The following is a 20,925-nucleotide window of genomic DNA, read 5'->3' on the forward strand; positions in this document are numbered from 1 at the left end:
CCCCTACATGCCAAATGTGGATTTACCCTCAAACAGCCTATATCAAATAACAGCCTCCAAATCCTGCCTAATCTGGAACCCAGCAGAAACCCACGTAGACACGGTGAGAACGTGCAAATTCCACACAGACAGTGACCCAAGCCGGGAATCGAACCCGGGTCCCTGGCGCTATGAAGCAACAGTGCTAACCACTGTGCCACCTTGCCACCAATTTGAACACAGCTCCCACAAAGAGCAACATGATCATGATCAGGTATTTAGGGTTCACAATTTTAATTAAGGAGTCCACCTTGTACACGAGTAAAGCGTACCGTCACAAATATAATCTTTAAAAAGATCTGAAGCTGCTTATTGCACAACTTCTGTACAGGCTGTACACATTTTTGTAACTCTTCAGCTATAACCATGGTTTATTTTGTCACTTAAATAAATCTCGCTGGCTTATCCTGTTTTAAAGGGTGTCTTCCCAGTACTTTTCGTAAGCCACCAACACTGCAACTTTGTGTGTCCACCTATCTTACAATGAAAACAGTTGAGTTATCTTATCTCTCTTTCACTCTCATAAGTTTCCTTTTTAACCTGAGGCAACATCTCTTTATTATCCCAACTCTTATCTCCTTTGCCTTGACCATCTGTGAATTTTTCATTACCCCAAATTCTATCCTTCACAGACTGAAAATGATGTCAAAAACAAAACTTTAATTTATGAGCTAATTCAAAATCATCTGGCATTTTGGCTGCCTGTCCATTCTCTTCCACGAGTTCACACTACTGCAGGAAGTGAATCTTTAAATTCCTCCAGAATAATAATTTCCCTAAGATTTTATAAATTCAGTCCATTTTTAATGCTCTAATCCACCTATCAAAATTATTGTTTGATTCTTTCAAATTATATACACGTCTGACCTGTTTTTTTCCTTCTTTTTCTAAACTTCTGACTATTGGCTTCTGACACTGGTTCATTATGCATTTAAAATTGCTTTTCTCACCTCCTCATAATCTCCAGATACTGCCTCTGCTAATGCAAGCACTTCACTAGATCCACCTATTAATTTGGATTTTTGGCCAATTCAATTATTTACTTTCTCAAAAGAGATTTTAAAAATGCTTGCACATCTTTCTGCTCAAGCCTTGACAGTGCGTGAACATATTTAAACATATGCCCACTAGGATTTGCACTGGGAAGGGTTACTCCTTTATCTGGACTTTTCTCCACTTCTACCTTTAACTCTAACCTTTTACATTGATATTCTCAATGCCTTTCCAATACCCTCACCTTCAAATCTATTTTCTGAAGTTCAAATTTTCTTTCTCTACTCTTTTCCCTTGCATCTGCTTCCAATTAAAGCGGTCTCATTTCTTTATCATGTTGCAATTGTTTCATTTGTAACTGGATCTTAGCTAATTACAATGATTCTTGCCATGACCCAGGCTGTTTCTGGCATCCCTTACAAATTTAAATGCTGAGCAATTGCTTCAATTATCTCTACCTTCCTCACCCCTGCAGACAAATTCAACTGTATCGAGCCCACCAGTTCCAAAAGTTTTGTTTTCACCATCATTTGTAACCCACCCAGAGATATCTCTTCAACACCCAGGATACTCTTAGCCTCTCAAAGAGCCATTTTACCAATCACATCCTATTAAACTCTCTTGCACGTTGCAGTCCCTCAGGTTAGAGGGTGACTTGTTTCCACTCCAGAGAGGTGGTTTCTGCGGTGGCTGAATGGTCAAATACTGGATCCACAGACTCTGCCACAGGTTTGGCAGGGGGTGTTTGATGAGGTGGGCAGGACGCTCCATATTCTGTGCTCTCTTTCCGCGTGCTCCACCCTACGACGCTCGAGGTGATTACCACCTTCGCGGATGCTTTTTCTCCGGTTTTTGCGTTCTAAGCCAAGCAATTCCCACGTGTCATAGGGCATGATGCATTCATTAAGGGAGGCTTTCAGAGTCTCCTTGCAGCGTTTCCTCGGTTCTCCTAGTGATCACTTGTGTCGGGCAATGTGCCCCGCCCATCGCAGCTGGTCAAGCATGACCAGTGCCTCAATACTGGCGATATGACCTGGGAGAGGACCCTTACATTGATACTCCAATCCTGCCAGTGGATTTGCAGGATTTTGCGGAGGCAACTTTCATGAAATCTCTCCTGGGATTTGAGATGGCTGCTGTACATTGTCCATGCTTCTCATGCGTATAGAAGGGCGGGGACGACTGTTCTGTGGACCATGAGCTTGATGCTGGACTTGAGGTGTCGGACTTCGAACTCTGTTCCTCAGGCATCCAAAGACTGCACTGGCACATTGGAGTCGATGCTGGATTTCATCGGCGATGTCTGCTCACGCCGAGAGGTGGCTCCCGAGGTATGGGAAATGATCCACATTGTCAAACGGCTCACTGTGGATCTTGATGGTTGGAGGGCAGTTTTGTGTGGCAGGAGTAGGCTGATAGAGAACCTTTGTTTTCCAGATGTTTAGTCTCAATCTCATTCTCTCATATGCCTCGGTGAATGTGTCAACGATGGTTTGTAGCTCACCTCTTGAGTGCGCCGAGACACAGGCATCATTTGCGTACTGTAGCTCGATGACAGAGGTTGGTGTGATCTTGCTTCTGGCCTGGAGGTGTTGAAGGGTGAAAAGTTTCCCGCCTGCTTGGTAGATTAGCTCCACTCCAGTAGAGAGCTTCAGGGTGGTGAGGGAGAGTGTTGCTGTGGAAAAGATGAGGAAAAGCTTTGGTGCGATGACGCAGTCGTTTGATCCCAGTTTGCACACGCTTTGCGCCTCTAGTGGTTCCATTGGTGGGGATCACGATTTGCATGTCGTGAAACAGGCGGAAAACGATGACGAATTTCTGTGGGCAGGCGAATTTGAAGATGTTCCACAATCCCTAACGTTTAACAGAGCCGCAGGCCTTTGCATGACCAAAGAAGGCCATGTACAGAAGTTGATGCTGCTCTCTACACTTTTTCAGGATTTGTCATGCACTGAGAATCAAGTCCATTGTGTCAATTGATGGGCGGAAGCCGCACTGAGACTCAGGGAGGAGCTTTTCAGCCATTGGGAGGAGGCTGTTGAGGAGTATTCTCGTGATGACCTTTCCCGTAGTGGAGAGAAGGGAAATTTCTTTGCAATTTCCGCAGTCGGACCTGCCTCCTGTCTTGAAGATCGTCACAATTAAGGCGTCTCGGAAATCATCCTGCATGCTCTTTCTTCCAGACAAGGGCTATGAGGTTGTGGATTCTTTTCAAGAGTGCCTCTCCGTCCCTTTTTAATGTTTCTGCGGGGATTCCATCTGCCCCAGAGGCCTTGTTGTTTTTCAGCTGTCAGGTGGCTTTTTCAACCTCACAGTGAGTCTGGGTTGCACTGAGATGAAGGTGGGTAGTGCGTTGCGGAATGGTGTCAAGGGCACTTGCGTTGAAGGCTGTGTCTTCGTTGAGGAGGTCCTCAAAGTGCTCTCTCCAGCAGGCATTGGCTGTCTCGCTGTCTATGATGAGTGCCTCTCTGTTTTGGGCTCCCTGGATATTCGGGCCGTAGATGGTTTTAATTGCGCTGGAGAAGTTGTTTACATCATGGTTCTCAGCAAGATGCCGAGTCTCCAGCGCTCTTTCCACCCACCTTCTGTTCTTTAGAACATAGAAAAATTACACAGAACAGGCCCTTCGGCCCATGTTGTTGTGCCGAACTTTTGTCCTAGATCAAGAACAAATTAATCTACACGCCATCATTCTACCGTAATCCATGCCCCTATCTAATTGCCGCTTGAAGGTCCCTAATGTTTCCGACTCAACTACTTCCACTACTCTCTGGTTAAAGAACCTACCTCTGACACCCCCCCCCCCCCCCCCCCTATATCTTCCACCATTCACCTGAAATGTATGGCCCCTTGTAATGATTTGTTCCACCCAGGGAAAAAGTCTCTGATTATCTACTCTATCTATTCCCCTGATCATCTTATAAACCTCTATCAAGACGCCCCTCATCCTTCTCCGTTCTAATGAGAAAAGGCCTAGCACCCTCAATCTTTCCTTGTAAGACCTACTCTCCATTCCAGGCAATATCTGGTAAATCTCCTTTGCACCTTTCCAAAGCTTCCACATCCTTCCCAAAATGAGGCGACCAGAACTGCACACAGTACTCCAAATGTGGCCTTACCGAGGTTTTGTACAGCTGCATCATCACCTCACGGCTCTTAAATTCAATCCCTCTGCTAATGAACACTAGCACACCATATGCCTTCTTCACAGCTCTATCCACTTGAGTGGCAACTTTCAAAGATCTATGAACATAGACCCCAAGATCTCTCTGCTCCTCCACATTGCCAAGAACCCTACCAGTAACCCTGTATTCCGCATTCATATTTGTCCTACCTCAAACAACACATTTTTCCCCACCAGAATCGTCACTCCCCGGTTCTTCATATCCAACCCAGAGTGGAAAACCTGCCTTCCTCATCCCTTCCTCAGGCGGACCTGGTCCGCCACCTTCAGGTGGGTCTCCTGAAGCATTGCACATCTGCCTTTAGCCCCTTCAGATTAGCAAATACCCTTGACCGCTTCACCGGCCCATTCAATCCTCTCGCATTCCAGGTGACCAACCGGATCAGAGGGCATCCCGCCCCCCCCCCCTCCCCCGTCGACTAGCCATAGCCCGTCAACTGCCCACCCCAGGCCAACACCCCCTGCCAAACCCAGTCCCCACAGCGACAACACCTCACCTCTGTCACCCCAGCCCCCACCAGCTCCTTCCTGACCCTACCAGCAGCAACCCGGTATTCCCCCTTCCCCCCAGGCTAGGAACCCTCCCAGCCGCGAACCGTCCTCCATTGTACTTCCGTGGGTCAGCTAACTTCTGCTGACCGTGCTGACTATCCCTAATCAAGCAGTGCCTTTCCAGATGCTCAGAAATCCTATCCCTCAGTACCCTTTCACCGAAGTAAGGCTAACTTGGCCTGTAACCCAGGGTTATCCCTATTCCCTTTTTTGAACAGGGGCACAACATTTGCCACTCTCCAATCCCCTGGTATCCACCCTGTTGAGAGTGAGGACGAAAAGATCATTGCCAACGGCTCTGCAATTTCATCCCGTGCTTCCCATAGAATCCTCGGTTATATCCTGTCAGGCCCGGGGGACTTGTCTATCCTCAAGTTTTTCAAAATGCCCAACACATCTTCCTTCCTAACAAATATCTCTTCGAGCTTACCAGTCTGTTTCACACTGTCCTCTCCAATAATATGGCCCGTCTCATTCTTAAATACTGAAGAAAAGTACTCGTTCAAGACCTCTTTAGGTTACAAGTTCTTTGCTGCACCTCAGCCTTCAGTTGCCTGTCGGTTTGTTTCCTCTCAATCGGCTTTCGTGGGGCTGGCAGTTCAGGAACATCTTGCGTTTGTGGGTCTTAGTGTTTGCTGATCGAGAACCCTTGCGTCGCTTGGCAGGTTCTGACTATGGTAGCTTTTAAGGCAGACCATTCTGCAGCTTTGGCTCATTTGTTGTCGCCAGGTTAACTGTGAGGTGCCAACTGAGTAGCTCTAGGGGCTTTTCACAGTAACTTCATTGAAGCCTACTTGTGACAATAAGCGATTATTTTATTATCTTTTGCCTCGAGTCCAGCGACACTGAATCTTCTATGGCAGAGTTTCTTCTGCCTTTGCCGGTTTGTGGCCAGGGTGATGGGAGACGGCAGAATGGATTAATCAGTGATTAGTCCAGCAGTCGTTGTCTCCAGTTGTGGTGCGGGTGATGAGAAGATCTTTGCAGTCCCTTGCTCGGACGATGATATAGTGTTCTTAGGTGCCAGTGTGGGTGGAGTGGAGGTGTTGCCATGAGTTTGTCTGCTTGTTCCTCTAGCAGGGTGTTTGTGATGACCAGGTCATATTCTAAAAATTCTGTCAGGAGGAGGACTCCCTTGGGTGTTTGTTTTCCCCACTTCTCCCGTGTCTAGCACACCTTTCCAAAGGTTTGTGTCCCTCCCAACTCTAGCATTGAAGTCACTGAGGAGAATCAGTTTGTCTCCCTTTGGGATGCAGGACAGTGATTGATCAAGGCTGGAATAGAATGCATCTTTTGTTTTGTCTGTTGCATCCAGAGTTGGGGCATAGACACTGACAGCTGTTATGTGCTACTTCTAGTGAAGGGTGAGCCATAGGGCCATGAGGGGCTCTTTGAGATTTCCGACCAAATTTTTTTTTTTTTTTTTAAACGAAGAAGCCGACCCCGTAGAGACAATGATTTTCTTCTGGTTTGCCTTTCCAGAAGAAGGTATAATCTGCCACATTGTTCTTTAAACTGGCCTTTCTCCTGCCTGTCGTGTCTCGCTCAGGGCAGCGATGTCAATGTTGTGACGCTGGTGTTCCCTGGCTATGATGGCGGTGCAACGTTCAGTAGGGCAGATTAAGGGGGGACATGGTAGGATTGGTCTTTTTCCACCGTTTCCCTTTGTCCATATATTTACAGCATTATCAGAGAAAACTAAATACCTAAATGTCTGAACAGATTTTGTGATTACATAGTCAGCAGGGTCTTTAACATTGTTCCACTTAAACCCTTTATTTCTTTTCAACTTTTTTTTCCCCAGCCCTACTTATTAAGTCCAGTTAATTTATTCAGAAATTTCTGTTCGTACATAAGGCTCACTCATTGAGTTGGTGGCATTAATGCCCCACTAAGTGAAACAGCAAATGCACAAGTATCAGCTCCTAAAAGAGAATGGTTAATGCTTCAGATCCGACCTTTCAGCACAACTGCTCTGAGGAAGACAATGTTCAGATCAAACGTGGAAAGATCTCTTTAAAAAAATGAGATACAGCTCTTGAATTCTGCATCGAGTCTAAATGAAGTAATATTGAAGATGGAAAGAACAAAGTGGGAGCTGATGCATAGGGTGAATCACTCTGCAATCACTCGTGGAAACTTACCACGTGTACCTGTTGATGGAAATGATAAAGTCTTCTTTACCACAGCATCACTTAATACGGAGCACTGCTCTTTGTCACACATCAGGCAGTCGACACTGTTACGCCACTTCCGATTTAATCCACTACACTCCTTCTCCTGTGTCCATCTATGCTGGAAAAAGCTGTCAAAGGAATAGCTCCTCATACGGTGGTGCAGAACTTTATGGTGTGGTTCTTTTTGTGGCTCCATCAGCCTAATATATTAATTTAAAGCTGACTTTAGTCCTGCTTCTAAATAATCAACTCAGTATAATAGACAGCTACTAAAATATGTAAATATAACACAACGGTAACATTAAAATAAACATACAAAAAGGGGAGTAAAAGGAGAAAGCAAGTCAGAAAATTAAATTAAAATGAAAATACAAGTTATATACACAAAGTAATCTCCTTTCCTGTCAATCTGTTCTTCCTCTGGGCCATTCTATAATCAAGGTGGACAGATATTTCAGAATAAATGTGATGCAGTCATCCAGATCAGGAAGCTCCCAAGTTTGATTTTCACCTTTCACTGAGCGGGCTCATCTTAGTCACGATGGTGGTAGTCACCTTCAACCTAAAGGAGAAAATAACCCAAGGTTCCTGCTCTTGATCACCACCAGATGATTTTTGCTGGATAAAGCTAGGCTGTGAGGTCCTTCTGCACATTATTCCAACTGCACTCAGTCGGGTCAGCTAACATTTCCTAAGATTATCCAGGTTGAAGGATTTCTGAAGCCAGTTATCAGGGGAATATGGTTAATCCATTGGGAAGTCACAAACCGCCTAAACACAGCTGAGGTAAAGGGGGAAAATTATTAGATATGGGCAATAAATGCGATAAAACCTCAACTTGCGAGTCAACCAGAATGCCAAGTTTGCAAAAAGTTCCACCTCAGACAATAGCCAAAGAGGGGCGTAGAGTTGGTGGCAAAGATACAAAGCTTGTAGTGACATACAGATTATGGTGTCAAAATTTCTGGAGTTTAAATGGAGGAAGTTACTGTATATCATGGAATATATCGCAAGATTCAATGATTCCTTCTAGCTGTATAGAAATATTATAAATCAGAATGGAAACATAGAAAGCAGGAGAAAGAGGTGGCTATTCGTCCCTCTGCATTTCCTCCGCCATTCATTATGATCATGGCCGATCATCCAGCTCAATAGCCTAATCCCACTTTCCACCCATATCCTTTGATCCCCATTGCCCCAAGTGTGATATCCAACTGCTTCTGGAAAACATACAATGTTTTGGCCTCAACTACTTCCTGTGGTAACAAATTCCACAGGTTCACCACTCTCTGGGTGAAGAAATTTCTCCACATCTCTGTCCTAAATGGTTTACCCCATATCCTCAGACTGTGCCCCCTGGTTCTGGACACACCCACCATCTGGAACATCCTTCCTGCATCTACCCTGCTCAGTCTTGTTAGAATTTTATAGGATTCTAGAAGATCACCACCTCATTTTTCTGAACTCCAGTGAATACAATTCTTACCAACTCAGTCTCTCCTAATATGTCAGTCCTGCCATGCCAGGAATCAGTCTGGTAAATCTTTGCTGCACTCCCTCTAGAGCAAGAACATCCTTCCTCAGATAAGGAGACCAAAGCTTGCCTCAGAAAGACCCTGCATAATTGCTCTAATACTGTAATGGGCCAGGGTTTAAAAACTCCAAAGTGTATTATGGAGTTCACCTGTCCCATAACTGTTTTGAATTTGGCTAGGCTAGGATGATCACAAGAGCCTTCACTTAAGGTGTGATCAACAGTCTTCCTAGACACTTTAATCAAAATATGCTTTATTCTAAGAACTTAGTTAATATTTATATAAACAAACAGCAAGAATCTTTATCAATTACAAACATAAAAATACCCCACAGCTACTGTAATCTATGTATAACACTTAATGAATTCCCCCTTAACTATTCCAATTCAAAACAAAATCCCATAAACCAAAAACACCTTTTCAAGGGTGTGGCCCAGCACTCTACATTCTCACTTGAATAAGACTGGCTTTTCCTGAGATTCTGACCCCTTCCGGAAAGAAAACTATATCTTTTAAGTTACCAAAACAGCAGGTAGCTATAATCAATGGGTTTTTACTGGAACAGATATTTAAAATGAAACTAGAGAGAGACAGGCCAAAACAGTTCTTTCTCCTTTCTGAGTCCACGATCAAATCTGAAAGCGAATGCGAAATCTTTCAAGCTCAGCTCCACCCCCAAAATTACATCACTGAAGCCATGTGATAAGACAAGTGATGAAAAACCTTTCTTAAAGGGACACTCCCATGACAATCCTCGAATCCTTTTGAAATGAAGGCCAGCATACCATTTGCCTTTCCTGCCTGCTGCACCTGCATGCTTCCCTTCAGTGACTGGTGTATGAGGACACCCAGGTCTCATTGTACATTCCTCTCTATTAGTTTATGGCCATTCACATAATAGTCTGCCTTCCCGTTTTTGCTACCAAAGTGGATAACCTTGCATTTATCCAAATTATACCGCATCTGCCATTCATTTTCCTACTTGCACAACTTGTCCAAATCACATTGAAGGATCTCTGCATCCTCCTCCAGCTCACTCTCCCACCCAACTTTGTCATCTGCAAATTTGGAGATATTACTTTTCGTTCCCTCATCTAAATCATTAATATATACTGTGAATAGCTGGGGTCTCTGCACCGATCCCCACGATACCCCACAAGTCACTGTCTGCCATTTGGAAAAATACCCATTAAATGCTACTCTTTGTTTCCTGACTGCCAACAAATTTCTATCCATTTTAATACAATACCCCTAATCCCATGTTCTTTAATTTTACATGCTAATGTCTTTTGTGGGTCTTGGTCAAAAGCCTTCTGAAAATCCAGATGAACCACATCCACTGGCTCCCTCTCATTGACTCTACTAGTTACATCCTCAAATAATTCTAGTAGATTTGTCAAGCACGATTCCTGCTTCATAAATCCGTGCCGACTCTGTCTAATCCTGCCTGTTTTCTAAGTGCTCTGCTATAAAATTTGTGATAATGGATTCTAAATTTTCCCCAGTACCAATATCAGGCTTCCTGGCCTGTAATTCCATTTTCTCTCTACCTCCCTTTTTAAATAATATGGTTACATTAGCTAACCTCCGATCTGTAGGAACTGTTCCAGAGTCTATTGAATCTTGAAAGATGATCACCAATACATCCACAATTTCTAGAGCACCTTCCTCAAGTACTCTGGTATGTAGATTATCAGGTTCCGTGGATTTATCGGATTTAAACCCATCAATTGTCCCAACGCCATTTCTCTACTAATATTGATCTCCTCAGTTCCTCCTTCGCACTAAATCCTGCTTTCCCCAACATTTCTGGTATTTTATTTGTGTCCTCATTTGTGAAGGCAGAACCAATATATTTAGTTGCTCAGAGATTTCTTTGTCCCCATTATAAAATCCCCTGTTTGTGACTGTTTCTGACACTTGTCTTCACGTACCTATAAAAGCTTTTACCGTCAGTTTTAATGATCCTGAGAAGTTCACTCTCGTACTCTATTTTCCCCTTCTTAATCAATCCCTTGGTCCTCCTTTGCTGAATGTTTAGTTCCAGTTACAATCTGGGTAAAGCCGATCTTTGTTCTTTATCCATGGCCTTGATCAGATTTTAGTTTAAGATTCATTACTGTCAAAGTCAGGTTTAATTTACAAAGGGTTAACTTCCTTATTGTTAAAGCCTATCTGGATAAAACCCAAGTTTTAATTTATTGGGAGTTTTATCCATGGCATTGATCGGATTTTAGTTTAAGGTTCATTACGGGTGGCACAATAGCACAGTGGTTAGCACTGTTCCTTCACACGCCAGGGACCCGGGTTCAATTCCCGGCTTGGGTCACTGTCTGTGCGGAGTTTTCACATTCTCCGTGTCTGCGTGGGTTTCCTCCAGGTGCTCTGGTTTCCTCCCACAAGTCCCGAAAGACAGTGAGGTGATTTGGACATTCTGAATTCTCCCTCTGTGTACCCGAACAGGCGCCGGAGTGTGGCGACTAGGGGATTTTCAGAGTAACGTCATTGCAGTGTTAATGTAAACCTACTTGTGACAGTAATAAAGATAATTGTCAAAGTCAGGTTTAATTTACAAAGCTCTATGTCTGTTGCACCTGTTGCAGCCTTATAGACAAAGCCACCTGGAATGTTGACTTGAACAATTAAGTTGAATACCAGACAAAACAAACACCAACATTTTGTATTTTCACTTATCAGGGTAATTCTCAATCAAAGTGGTAACTTTAATTGGCACGTCAGCAAGCCAATTTTTGACTGATCTTACAGAATCTTTCATCACAAAATTCAAGTCCAACACACCTAGTTTTTTAACTCTATGGGTGGTCCTTTGCCTACAAAATAGTGTCCAGTATATAGAACACTTCAATGCTAGCCGCGCCAGATGCCATGTTGTTAGAGCATTAGTAAGCATGCAGCAGCCAAACACTTCACATATGCAGAGCAGGATGTTAATTATGATTTGACACCAGCGCAGTCATTTTGGAGTTCACCAACATTCCAGTTAATGTCTTTTTACATCACACATCTGAACATTGTATGCCTCCACCAGAGAACACAGGTGACATAGAGCTGGCAAAGCTACTTGAAGAGGACATGGGGATGGAAGAAGAATTTGTAGCAGTAGGCTATTATTGATCCAGAGTCTTCCGGGGCCTTCAATCTCAGCAAGGAAGTGTCATTTCCACTACATTAAGGTCATCACTGGAATCTTCCACCTGTTGCAGCCAAAATGGATGGGGAGAAGGACCGCACAGCCAGTGAAAGTGACCTTCATTGTAAAATGGCATTCACCTGCTCCTTCCAAACTGGAGCAGGTGGTATTTGCAATATCTTCCAGTTTGCAGTAGGATGTGAGGTAAGGAATCAGGATGGTATTCTTTCATTGTTTCATCCCCTTCAGTGGGTATAAGTGCTCTGATGATTGTGACCCTTGTCTGTCTCCTCAGTTAGGAAATGCAGCCGTATAGTTTCCCTGGTGCGGGAGGTACTGCTATCTCCAGTTATGCAGTATGTAGCCCTGTGAGAGAGAGGAAAGTGAGTCAATGACTGTGCTAAATGCTAAGTGTGTGAGAGTGAAGCTATGAAAGTGATGTATGACCGATGGAGACTGTTGGTAAATGAGTGATGGGATGTGATGCATCGAGCAGTGAGGTTAGTGGTTCAGTTTGTGCGATTTGATATTTTGAAGATGAATTAATGACTTTGACCATTCTTGTCGGGGGCAATTAATTTCTTGTAGCATTGCATCCAGGTGTCTTGGGGTTAGATTTCTGGTACTGACTACAATGGCTATCTGGTCCAACTAACGTCATGTAATGTGCCTGAAAGGTCTCCTATGAATAAGAGATCTGTTCCCATCCACTGCCTCTAACAAAGCATCTTCATAGGACTTTGGAATACCATAATTCAGTGTTAGAACATAGAACGATACAACGCAGTACAGGCCCTTCGGCCCACGATGTTGCACCGACATGGGAAGTCAAAAACTAACGGCCATCTAACCTACACTATGCCATTATCATCCTTATGCTTATCCAATAAACTTTTAAATGCCCTCAATGTTGGCGAGTTCACTACTGTTGCAGGTAGTGTTCTTCCTGCTTTTGCCCTCTTCTACAATTAGTTCCAGCAAATGCCCTATCCTTGAAGTACAGAAACAGAGGATGCTGGCAAAACTCCGCAGGTCTGCCAGCATCTAGTAGGAGAGAAACAGGACTGCACTTCCTTTCAGTACGGTTTGGATTTAAGTAAGGCAAGTTAGCTTTTAGCGCCAGCATCACATAAGTTTGGACTTCTGCTGTGGAAGCTTATTTACACATTATGATATCTGCTGTCATTTTCAACCGTCCAATTATGCAACTTCTGTCTCTCTAGCTGTCTTTGAAACAAATCGGTCAAAGAAAGTTACAATTAGCCCCAACTCATTAGTTTTTCAGTCAATTTTCCATTATGATAAAACACATACAATTCCCAAATTAATTTGGTGTCCCTTAGTCTACATCAACAGAATTTATGTAACAGCAACAGGCATCCAGCTCACCAGTTATAGAGCCGATGGAAACTTTGTCGCTTTTCCATAGGAGACCCAACGCAATTCTAAGGTAAGCAGACACTTACCTAGACAGTGTGTGCCTCCCACTCATAGTAGAGAAAAAGTTCATCCCCTCCCATCTCTCCCCCACAACTCAGAGTAATGGCCGCTGCAGGTAACATGCTGAAGCCTTCACCAAGAACTGTCACTGGATACCTGGAAGAAGTGGGGGAGGCTGGGGGTTCCCACTGGGAGGAGGGCCGGAGCCAAGGGCAGGGGAGTAGCTCGCAGTAAGTTCCCCATTCCTGGTACCAGGTCTCTTGATCAGCCAGTTTGTTTAGCGAGGACAAACCTCTCCCACTGCAGGCCCACAAAGCAACCCCGGCAGGATTTGCTTTTTAGACTATCCACATAGTGAGTTCCCTGCCTACCACTGGGAGAATACCAGTGGCAGTGGAATGAGGCTCTTAAGTGGGAATTAATTGTGTCAAGAAATAGAAATAGTTTAAGTAATTTATATTTGTTTGTGGTATTATGAATAAGGTGTAAGTTTACGGCTGGGATTTTCCCGTTCGCACTGAGCGGGTTAGGCGGCGAGGTCAGAAAATGAGAAGACCTTGGAAGTGTTTCCCTTCTACAAAAATGCAGGACATGATCATCCCATCACTCTGTCAGTGGGGGGGGGGGGGTACATTTCCGTCCCGAAATTGACTTTGCGATTTTGAAGACAATTCCACCGTAACAAAGGTGCCTGCATGTTTCTGGGTTTTAGTTTATTTCAAGCTTTTCACAGAAGCTGCCAGCACAGGCAGTTAAAAACAGAGCTGAAAGGTGCAGACCTGGAGAAGCCAGACATCGGAAGTAATCCTAAAGTTGATGACACCATAATATGGCCTGTGAAGCAGTGGGGTTATGTTGGCGTCACCGAGTACCTGACAGATTGTATGAAAGCTTGGATTAGGGTTAGCGTTAGGGCAGTGGGCTAAACAGCTGGCTTGTAATGCAGAACAAGGCAGCAGCACGGGTTCAATTCCCGTACCGGCCACCCCGTACCTGGCAACTAGGGGCTTTTCACAGTAACTTAATTGAAGCCTACTTGTGACAATAAGCAATTATTATTATTATATATGGGGTGTCAGCGCTGAGGAACACCAAAAGGAGGTTGAAATCCTGGATGTGAATCCTTCGTGTGGGTATTTGAGAGAAAGCCTTGTGTGGGGGAAAGTTTCAAAGTGTGTTCCTCGAGAGGGTAGTTTGGAAACACTCTTGTGAAAAAGCCAGAGTTCCAATGATGCCAGTTGGCTCAGAATGTGACCATCATCTGGAGGGATTTGATGGAAACCCACAGAAATTGTTTTGGGTGGCATCTGTCAGATAGTTTCAAAAAGGGGTGTCTTGACCATATTTCACCCATTAATTTTACATGGACTGTGTACTTTTTGAGAACATAATACAAGATAAATTTTGTAACTAGTAATATCCTTATAAATCTGTATATATCAGTGATGGTACAACTGGGGTGAAGGAGTAGTGTATTATAATTAACCTTTTGTTTAATAAATAATTAATTCTTTCATTTTATTTCTTCGGTAGGTCTGTGACTTCACTCATGGCTCTAAACAAAAATAAAGTTAGAATCTGCTGAGCCAGGTTCCACCCTGGGACCTGACTTTCCAATAGTAACATCAGCTGGGTTCGTAATAATTGTCAGCAGGGCGGGAAGGCCATCCACAAGCCTTCCTGTCCCAGCTTAATGGGACAGAGACAGCAAGCTGGTGGAGACCCCACCTGTCACCCTTTTGCCCGATTAAATGCCCCCCACCACTAAACTCACCATGTGGACGGCATTAAATTCTGCCCAAAGGTTCCAGTATGAATCATCCCTTTTGATTAATTACTTTTTCTTTCAAATACTTCTCCAATCATTCCATCATGTCCCTTCCCCTAGAACCTGGCAGCCAACGCACTATTCTGAATTCCCAGTAGTTACTGTCAAAATAGCTCCACATCCACATAAGTATAGAATACACAACTAACCTGCTCTTCTTGTTAGTGGTACTATTTTCATTCCATGTAACTATTTGTTTCATGGCCTTGCTCATGAGTGACTAGTGGGATCCCACTGGGATCAGTGCTTGGGCCCCATCTATTCACAATATACATCAACAATTTTAACGAGGGAACCAAGTATAATATTTCCAAGTTTGCTGACAACACAAAACTTGGTGGGAATGTGAGTGGTGAAGAGGATGTTAAGAGGCTTCAAGGTGATTTAGACAAGTTGAGTGAGTGGGAAAATACATGGCAGATACAGTCTACCATGGGTCAATGTGAAGTTATTGACTTCAGGCAGAGAAACAGAATGGCAGAATATTATTTAAAGTGTTATATATTGGGAAATAGTGACAAAGAACAATACAGCACAGGGACAGGCCTTTCAGCTCTCCAAGCCTGTACTGAACATGATACCACCTTGGCCAAAACCCTCAACACTTCCTCCTGCTGTATCCCTCTATACCCATCCTATCCATGTATTTGTCGAGATGCCTTTTGAACGCCATTAATGCATCTGCTTCCACAACCTCCCCTGGCAATGCGTTCCAGGCACTCACCACCCTCTAGGTAAAAAACCTGCCTCGCATATCCTCTAAACTTTGTCCCACTGATCTTAAATTTATGCTCCCTGGTGACTGACCCCTCTACCCTGGGAAAGAGTGCCTGCCCATCCACTCTATCCATGCCCCTCATAATCTTATAAACCTCTGCAAGGTCACCCCTCAACCTCCATCATTCTAATGTAAACAGTCCGAGTCTATTCAGCCTCTCCACATAGCTAACACCCTCCAGACAGGCGACATCCTGGTAAAACGTCTCTGCAAAGCCTCCACATCCTTCTGGTAGTGTGCCGACCAGAATTGTGCGCAATATTCCAAGTGCAGCCGTACCAAGGTTCTATACAACTGTAGCATGAGTTGCCAGATTTTATACGCAATGCCCCGTCCAATGAAGGCAAGCATTGTTTGCTTTCTTGACTACCTTGTCCACTTGTGTTGCCACTTTCAAAGATCTATGGACCTGTATGCCTAGATCTCTCCGACTTCTATATTCCTAAGAGTTTTGCCATTTATTGTATATTTCCCCTCCAAGTTAGACCTACCAAAATGCATTCCCTCACATCTATCCGGATTAAACTCCATTTGCCATTTCACTGCCTAAATCTCCAACCTATCTATGTCCTGCTGCATCCTCTGAGATTCCTCAACACTATCTGCCACTCCACCAACCTTGGTGTCATCCGCGAACTTACTAATCAGATCAGCTACATTTTCCTCCAAATAGTTATGTATACTACAAACAACAAAGAACCCAGCACAGATCCCTGTGGAACACCACTAGTCACAACCTCCCATTCAGAAAAACACCCTTCTATGACCGAGATGTACAAAGGGACCTGGGTGTCCTTGTACACTAGTCACTGAAAGCATGCAGGCAGTAAGCAGTTAAGAAGGAAAATGGTATGTTAGCCTTCATTGAAAGAGGACTTGAGTACAGCAGCAATGTTGTGTAATTGTAAATGTATAGAACCTTGCTGAGACTACACTGAGTGCATACAGTTTTGGTCTTATCTAAAAAAAGGATATACTTGTCATAAAGGGTTCAGAAGATTGATTTCTGGGATGGCAAGATTGTCATATGAGGAGAGATTGGATCAACAAGACCTGTATTCACTGGGCTTTAGAAGAGAGGGATTTCATTTAAACATATAAAATTCTGACAGGGCTGGATAGACTGGATTGAGGGCTGGTGTATTCTATGGGGGGCTATAGAAGAAGTGCCAGTCTCGGGATACAAGGTAGACCATTTAGAACTGAGATGAGAAGAAACATCTTCTCTCCGAGGGTGATAAACCTGTGGAATTTTCTATCACAAAAGCCTGTGGAGGCCAAGTCACTGAATATATTTAATAAGGAAATAGACAGATTTCTAAACTGTGCCAACTCTATAGGGAGTGCACGGGAGAATGGCGTTGAAACCGAAGATCAACCTTGGTCGTACAGAGTGGCGGAGCAGGCTCAAAGGAACAAATGGTCTATTCCTGCTCCTATTTTCTGTTTCTTATTCTATGCCCAATACTACATTTCTTTCTCTGCCACATGTGCAAAACACGAAATACCTAACAGACAAATCAAGGCTCAAAGTGGTCTCTTACACTGATCCTCTTGTGTTTGTTCCAACCTCCCTTACCGATGATTACGCATTCCTTTCATTCTTATGCCTCTCAATCAGTGGGCTGAGAACTTTTCAGAATTCGTTCCAGGAGCCATCATTTGCCCTTTCAGTCCTGGTCAGATGATGTTTGATCTCAGCAATTTACTGTATAAGCAATGTAACCATCTCACAGTTTAAACATGTGTCTCCTCTCATCTGGAGAAGCAGAAAGGAAAATTGGATATACAATGCAAAGCTAAAAATATTCTGTGGAAATAAAGAGGCAAAATATTGCTACTGATACATATCATTTACTGGTTAGTATTATTATCCTGTACTTTATTATTTATTATTATTCCTGGGATGATGACAATGGTTGCAATAACATTTTTTGCTTGTCCTTGGTTCCCAGAGGAGCTGGACAAGCATATGAAGGCAAAGGGAATAAATGGCTGCAATCGTAGATTTAGATGAAAAAGATGTGAGCTAACCCAAGTGAAACATAGTCACAGAAAAGGACTGGTATGGGCAAATAACCTGTTTCTACGCTGTAACATCCATGCTACACAATTGCCAGGCTATGATTATCTCCAAATGGAGAGAATCCAACAATCACCCCTTAGCATTCACAGCATTACCATCACTGAATCATCTCTATCAAAATCTGGGGGTATCATTGACTAAAAACTAAAATGGGCCACTCACATAAATCGAAGGCTACCAGAGGTCAGAAGCCAGGAATCCAGAGATATGTAACTCACATCCTGAATCCCCAAAGCCTGCCGATAATCTACAAGGCACAAGTCAGGAAGGTGATGGCATACTCTCCCCTTAACTGGACAAGTGCAGCTCCAACAACAGAGGCTCAACACAATCCAAGATAAAACAGCCCACTTGATTGGCAACCCGACCACAACCATTCACTCCCTCCATCACTATCAAACAGTGTTAGCCGTGTGTACCATCTGCAAGATGCACTGCAGGAACTCACCAAGGCTCCTTAGACAGCACCTTCCAAACCCATGACCACTACCATCTGGGACAAGGGCAGCAGACACATGAGAACACCATCACCAGGAACTTCTTCTCTAAATCACTCACCATCCTAGCTTGGAAATATATCGATTTCTTCAGTCACTGGTTCAAAATCCTGGAACACCCTCCCTAACAGCACTGTGGGTGCACCTACACCAGTGTTTTTCAAACTTTTCTCCTGGACCCACTTTTTCAAACCAGCTGACCTTCACGACCCATGCCAGCCGGACTTTCATGCATGCCAGCCGACCTTTGCAACACACGGCACATTTGCTTACTTTTAATGCAAAAGGGGAGCCTGCTTGGTCCTTACAATCTCACTCCAATCAGGAGGGGGTGGTGCGAATATCAGATGCAGACTTCAGCCAGTTCCTTTGTGCCAACTTAACCTTTGTGAGAACGGAAAATGCAACCTTGCACATTTAGCTCATTGTGACGGGCAGTAGCAATAAAATGCTTGTTTTACTCAGCACTGGATACTCCTGGGAGATGCTACTCCAAAATGCTGACAGCCTTGTGGGCTTTTGACATGTTTTAAATGAGACAGCAGTGTAGTCTTTTCATTCAGCGTCAGCTCTACGTTAATAACTGACTCTAGGGCATCAACCTCAAAGGAAATTTTCACCCACCATTTCTCATTCAAAATCTGAAACTTCCCCTTTCATTTACCAGTACTTTCCAGAATGTAACACATGGGCCTTGCATCATTTGCATTGGCACAATCGACAAAACCATAACTGTAGAAATCATCTTTGCACTGTTTTGTTCCCGATTGAATTTTCTTCTTTGTATGCTGTTAACCCGAGACCCTGGAGCTCAGCACAGAGCTAACACGAGCACTGCTCTGTCCTGCCTTGGACTCTCCTTAGCAGCTCTCTCCAACAGAGTTAGTTGTCAGATCCTGGCCAGTAGGTACACTGCCTATTTGTGTCTCTGGTTGTCTCCTTCTTGAATTGATTCATCTTCAGGGTCCTCTTTCCTTCCTTGCCAGCAGCTAGAAAATAGAAGCTCTCCTCGATGGTGCCATACAGGGCGCCTGACATCGAATGCAGGTGCCGACGTGTCACCCGCTCACTGCCGCCACTTACAGCCAGAAAACTCTAGACTCATTGCCTTCTCATTTAAACGGCAGCGGCCGGCATTCTCAATGAAATTACCGGTCGCGGCTGTTGGGTGCTTCTCCAGTGATCGGACAGCTGTGGGCACCTCCCAGCAGGCAGGGGTCAGCAGCCCCTCCGAACACACTGACCCGGGATGTCTGGACAGCCTCTCTGGACACACTAAACCAGGACAGGGCAGATAGCCCCTCCGGACACAGTGACCGAAGAAAGGCTGGACACAGCCAAACAGTCCCTCCGGACACACTGACCCCGGACAAGCTAGATGCAGCCGGACAGCCCCTCTGAACACACTGACCCAGGGTAGGCTGGACGCAGCCGGACAGCCACGCCGGACACTGGTCTCGGGCAGCTAGACAGCCCCTCTGTACACACTGACCCAGGACAGGCCAGACAGCCACTCCGGACACTGACCCGGGACAACCGCACCGGTCAAACTGAACCGGGACAGCCGCTCCGCACATAATGACCTGGGACAGCAGAACAGCCTCTTCGGACACATTGACCCAGGACAGCCGGATAGCCCCTTTGGACACTCTGACCTGGGAAAGGCCAGATGACCACTTTTCGGACACACTGAATCGGGACAGCTGCTCGGACAAACTAAACCGGGACAGCCGCTCCGGACCCATTGACCTGGGTCAGCTGCTCTGGACATACTAATCCTGGGCAGCCAGACAGTACCTCTGGACACACTGACCCGGGACAGCCCCTCCGGACACACTGACCTGTGACTGTCCCTCCGGACACACTGACCAGGGACAGCCCCTCCGGACACACTGACCTGGGACAGTCCCTCCGGCCACACTGAACCGGGACAGTCCCTCCGGACACACTGACCAAGGACAGTCCCTCCGGACACACTGACCAGGGACAGACCCTCCGGCCACACTGACCCGGGACAGACCCTCCGGCCACACTGACCCGGGACAGCCCCTCCGGACACACTGACCCGTGACTGTCCCTCCGGACACACTGACCAAGGACAGCCCCTCCGGACACACTGACCCGGGACAGTCCCTCCGGACACACTGACCAAGGACAGTCCCTCCGGACACACTGACCAAGGACAGTCCCTCCGGCCACTGACCCGGGACAGACCCTCCGGCCACACTGACCCGGGACAGACCCTCCGGACACACTGACCCGGGACAGGCTGGACACCCGCTCAGGACAGAGGCTATATGGAGGGTATACTGAGGGGACTGTGTGGGTATACTGAGGGGACTGTGAGGGTATACTGAGGGGACTGTGAGGGTATACTGAGGGGACTGTGAGGGTATACTGAGGGGACTGTGAGGGTATACTGAGGGGACTGTGAGGGTATACTGAGGGGACTGTGAGGGTATACTGAGGGGACTGTGAGGGTATACTGAGGGGACTGTGAGGGTATACTGAGGGGACTGTGAGGGTATACTGAGGGGACTGTGAGGGTATACTGAGGGGACTGTGAGGGTATACTGAGGGGACTGTGAGGGTATACTGAGGGGACTGTGAGGGTATACTGAGGGGACTGTGAGGGTATACTGAGGGGACTGTGAGGGTATACTGA

General features: G+C 45.2%; 1 protein-coding gene across 10 annotated transcripts in view; it reads right to left on the bottom strand.

Annotated features, from left to right (window-relative positions):
• Positions 1 to 20,925, bottom strand: part of LOC119956439 (inositol 1,4,5-triphosphate receptor associated 2-like) — a 140,966-nt gene that overhangs the window by 118,354 nt on the left and 1,687 nt on the right. For 6 of the 10 annotated variants that reach the window (XR_005458638.1, XM_038783667.1, XM_038783666.1 and 3 more), the window contains exons 2-3: positions 17,257 to 17,436; positions 6,913 to 7,145 (exon numbers count right to left, since the gene is read on the bottom strand). Coding sequence is in view for 7 of the 10 variants with exons in the window: in XM_038783667.1 (XP_038639595.1) it covers positions 6,913 to 7,145; positions 17,257 to 17,279 (256 nt within the window). In the remaining 3 variants the exon portion in view is untranslated. Of the gene's footprint in view, positions 1 to 6,912; positions 7,146 to 17,221; positions 18,228 to 20,925 lie in introns of those variants that run through there. The other 4 variants (XM_038783670.1, XM_038783669.1, XM_038783674.1 and 1 more) reach the window with 3 other exon arrangements.

The sequence above is a fragment of the Scyliorhinus canicula genome, chromosome 23 (genome assembly GCF_902713615.1).
Source record: "Scyliorhinus canicula chromosome 23, sScyCan1.1, whole genome shotgun sequence".
Lineage (NCBI taxonomy): Eukaryota > Metazoa > Chordata > Chondrichthyes > Carcharhiniformes > Scyliorhinidae > Scyliorhinus > Scyliorhinus canicula.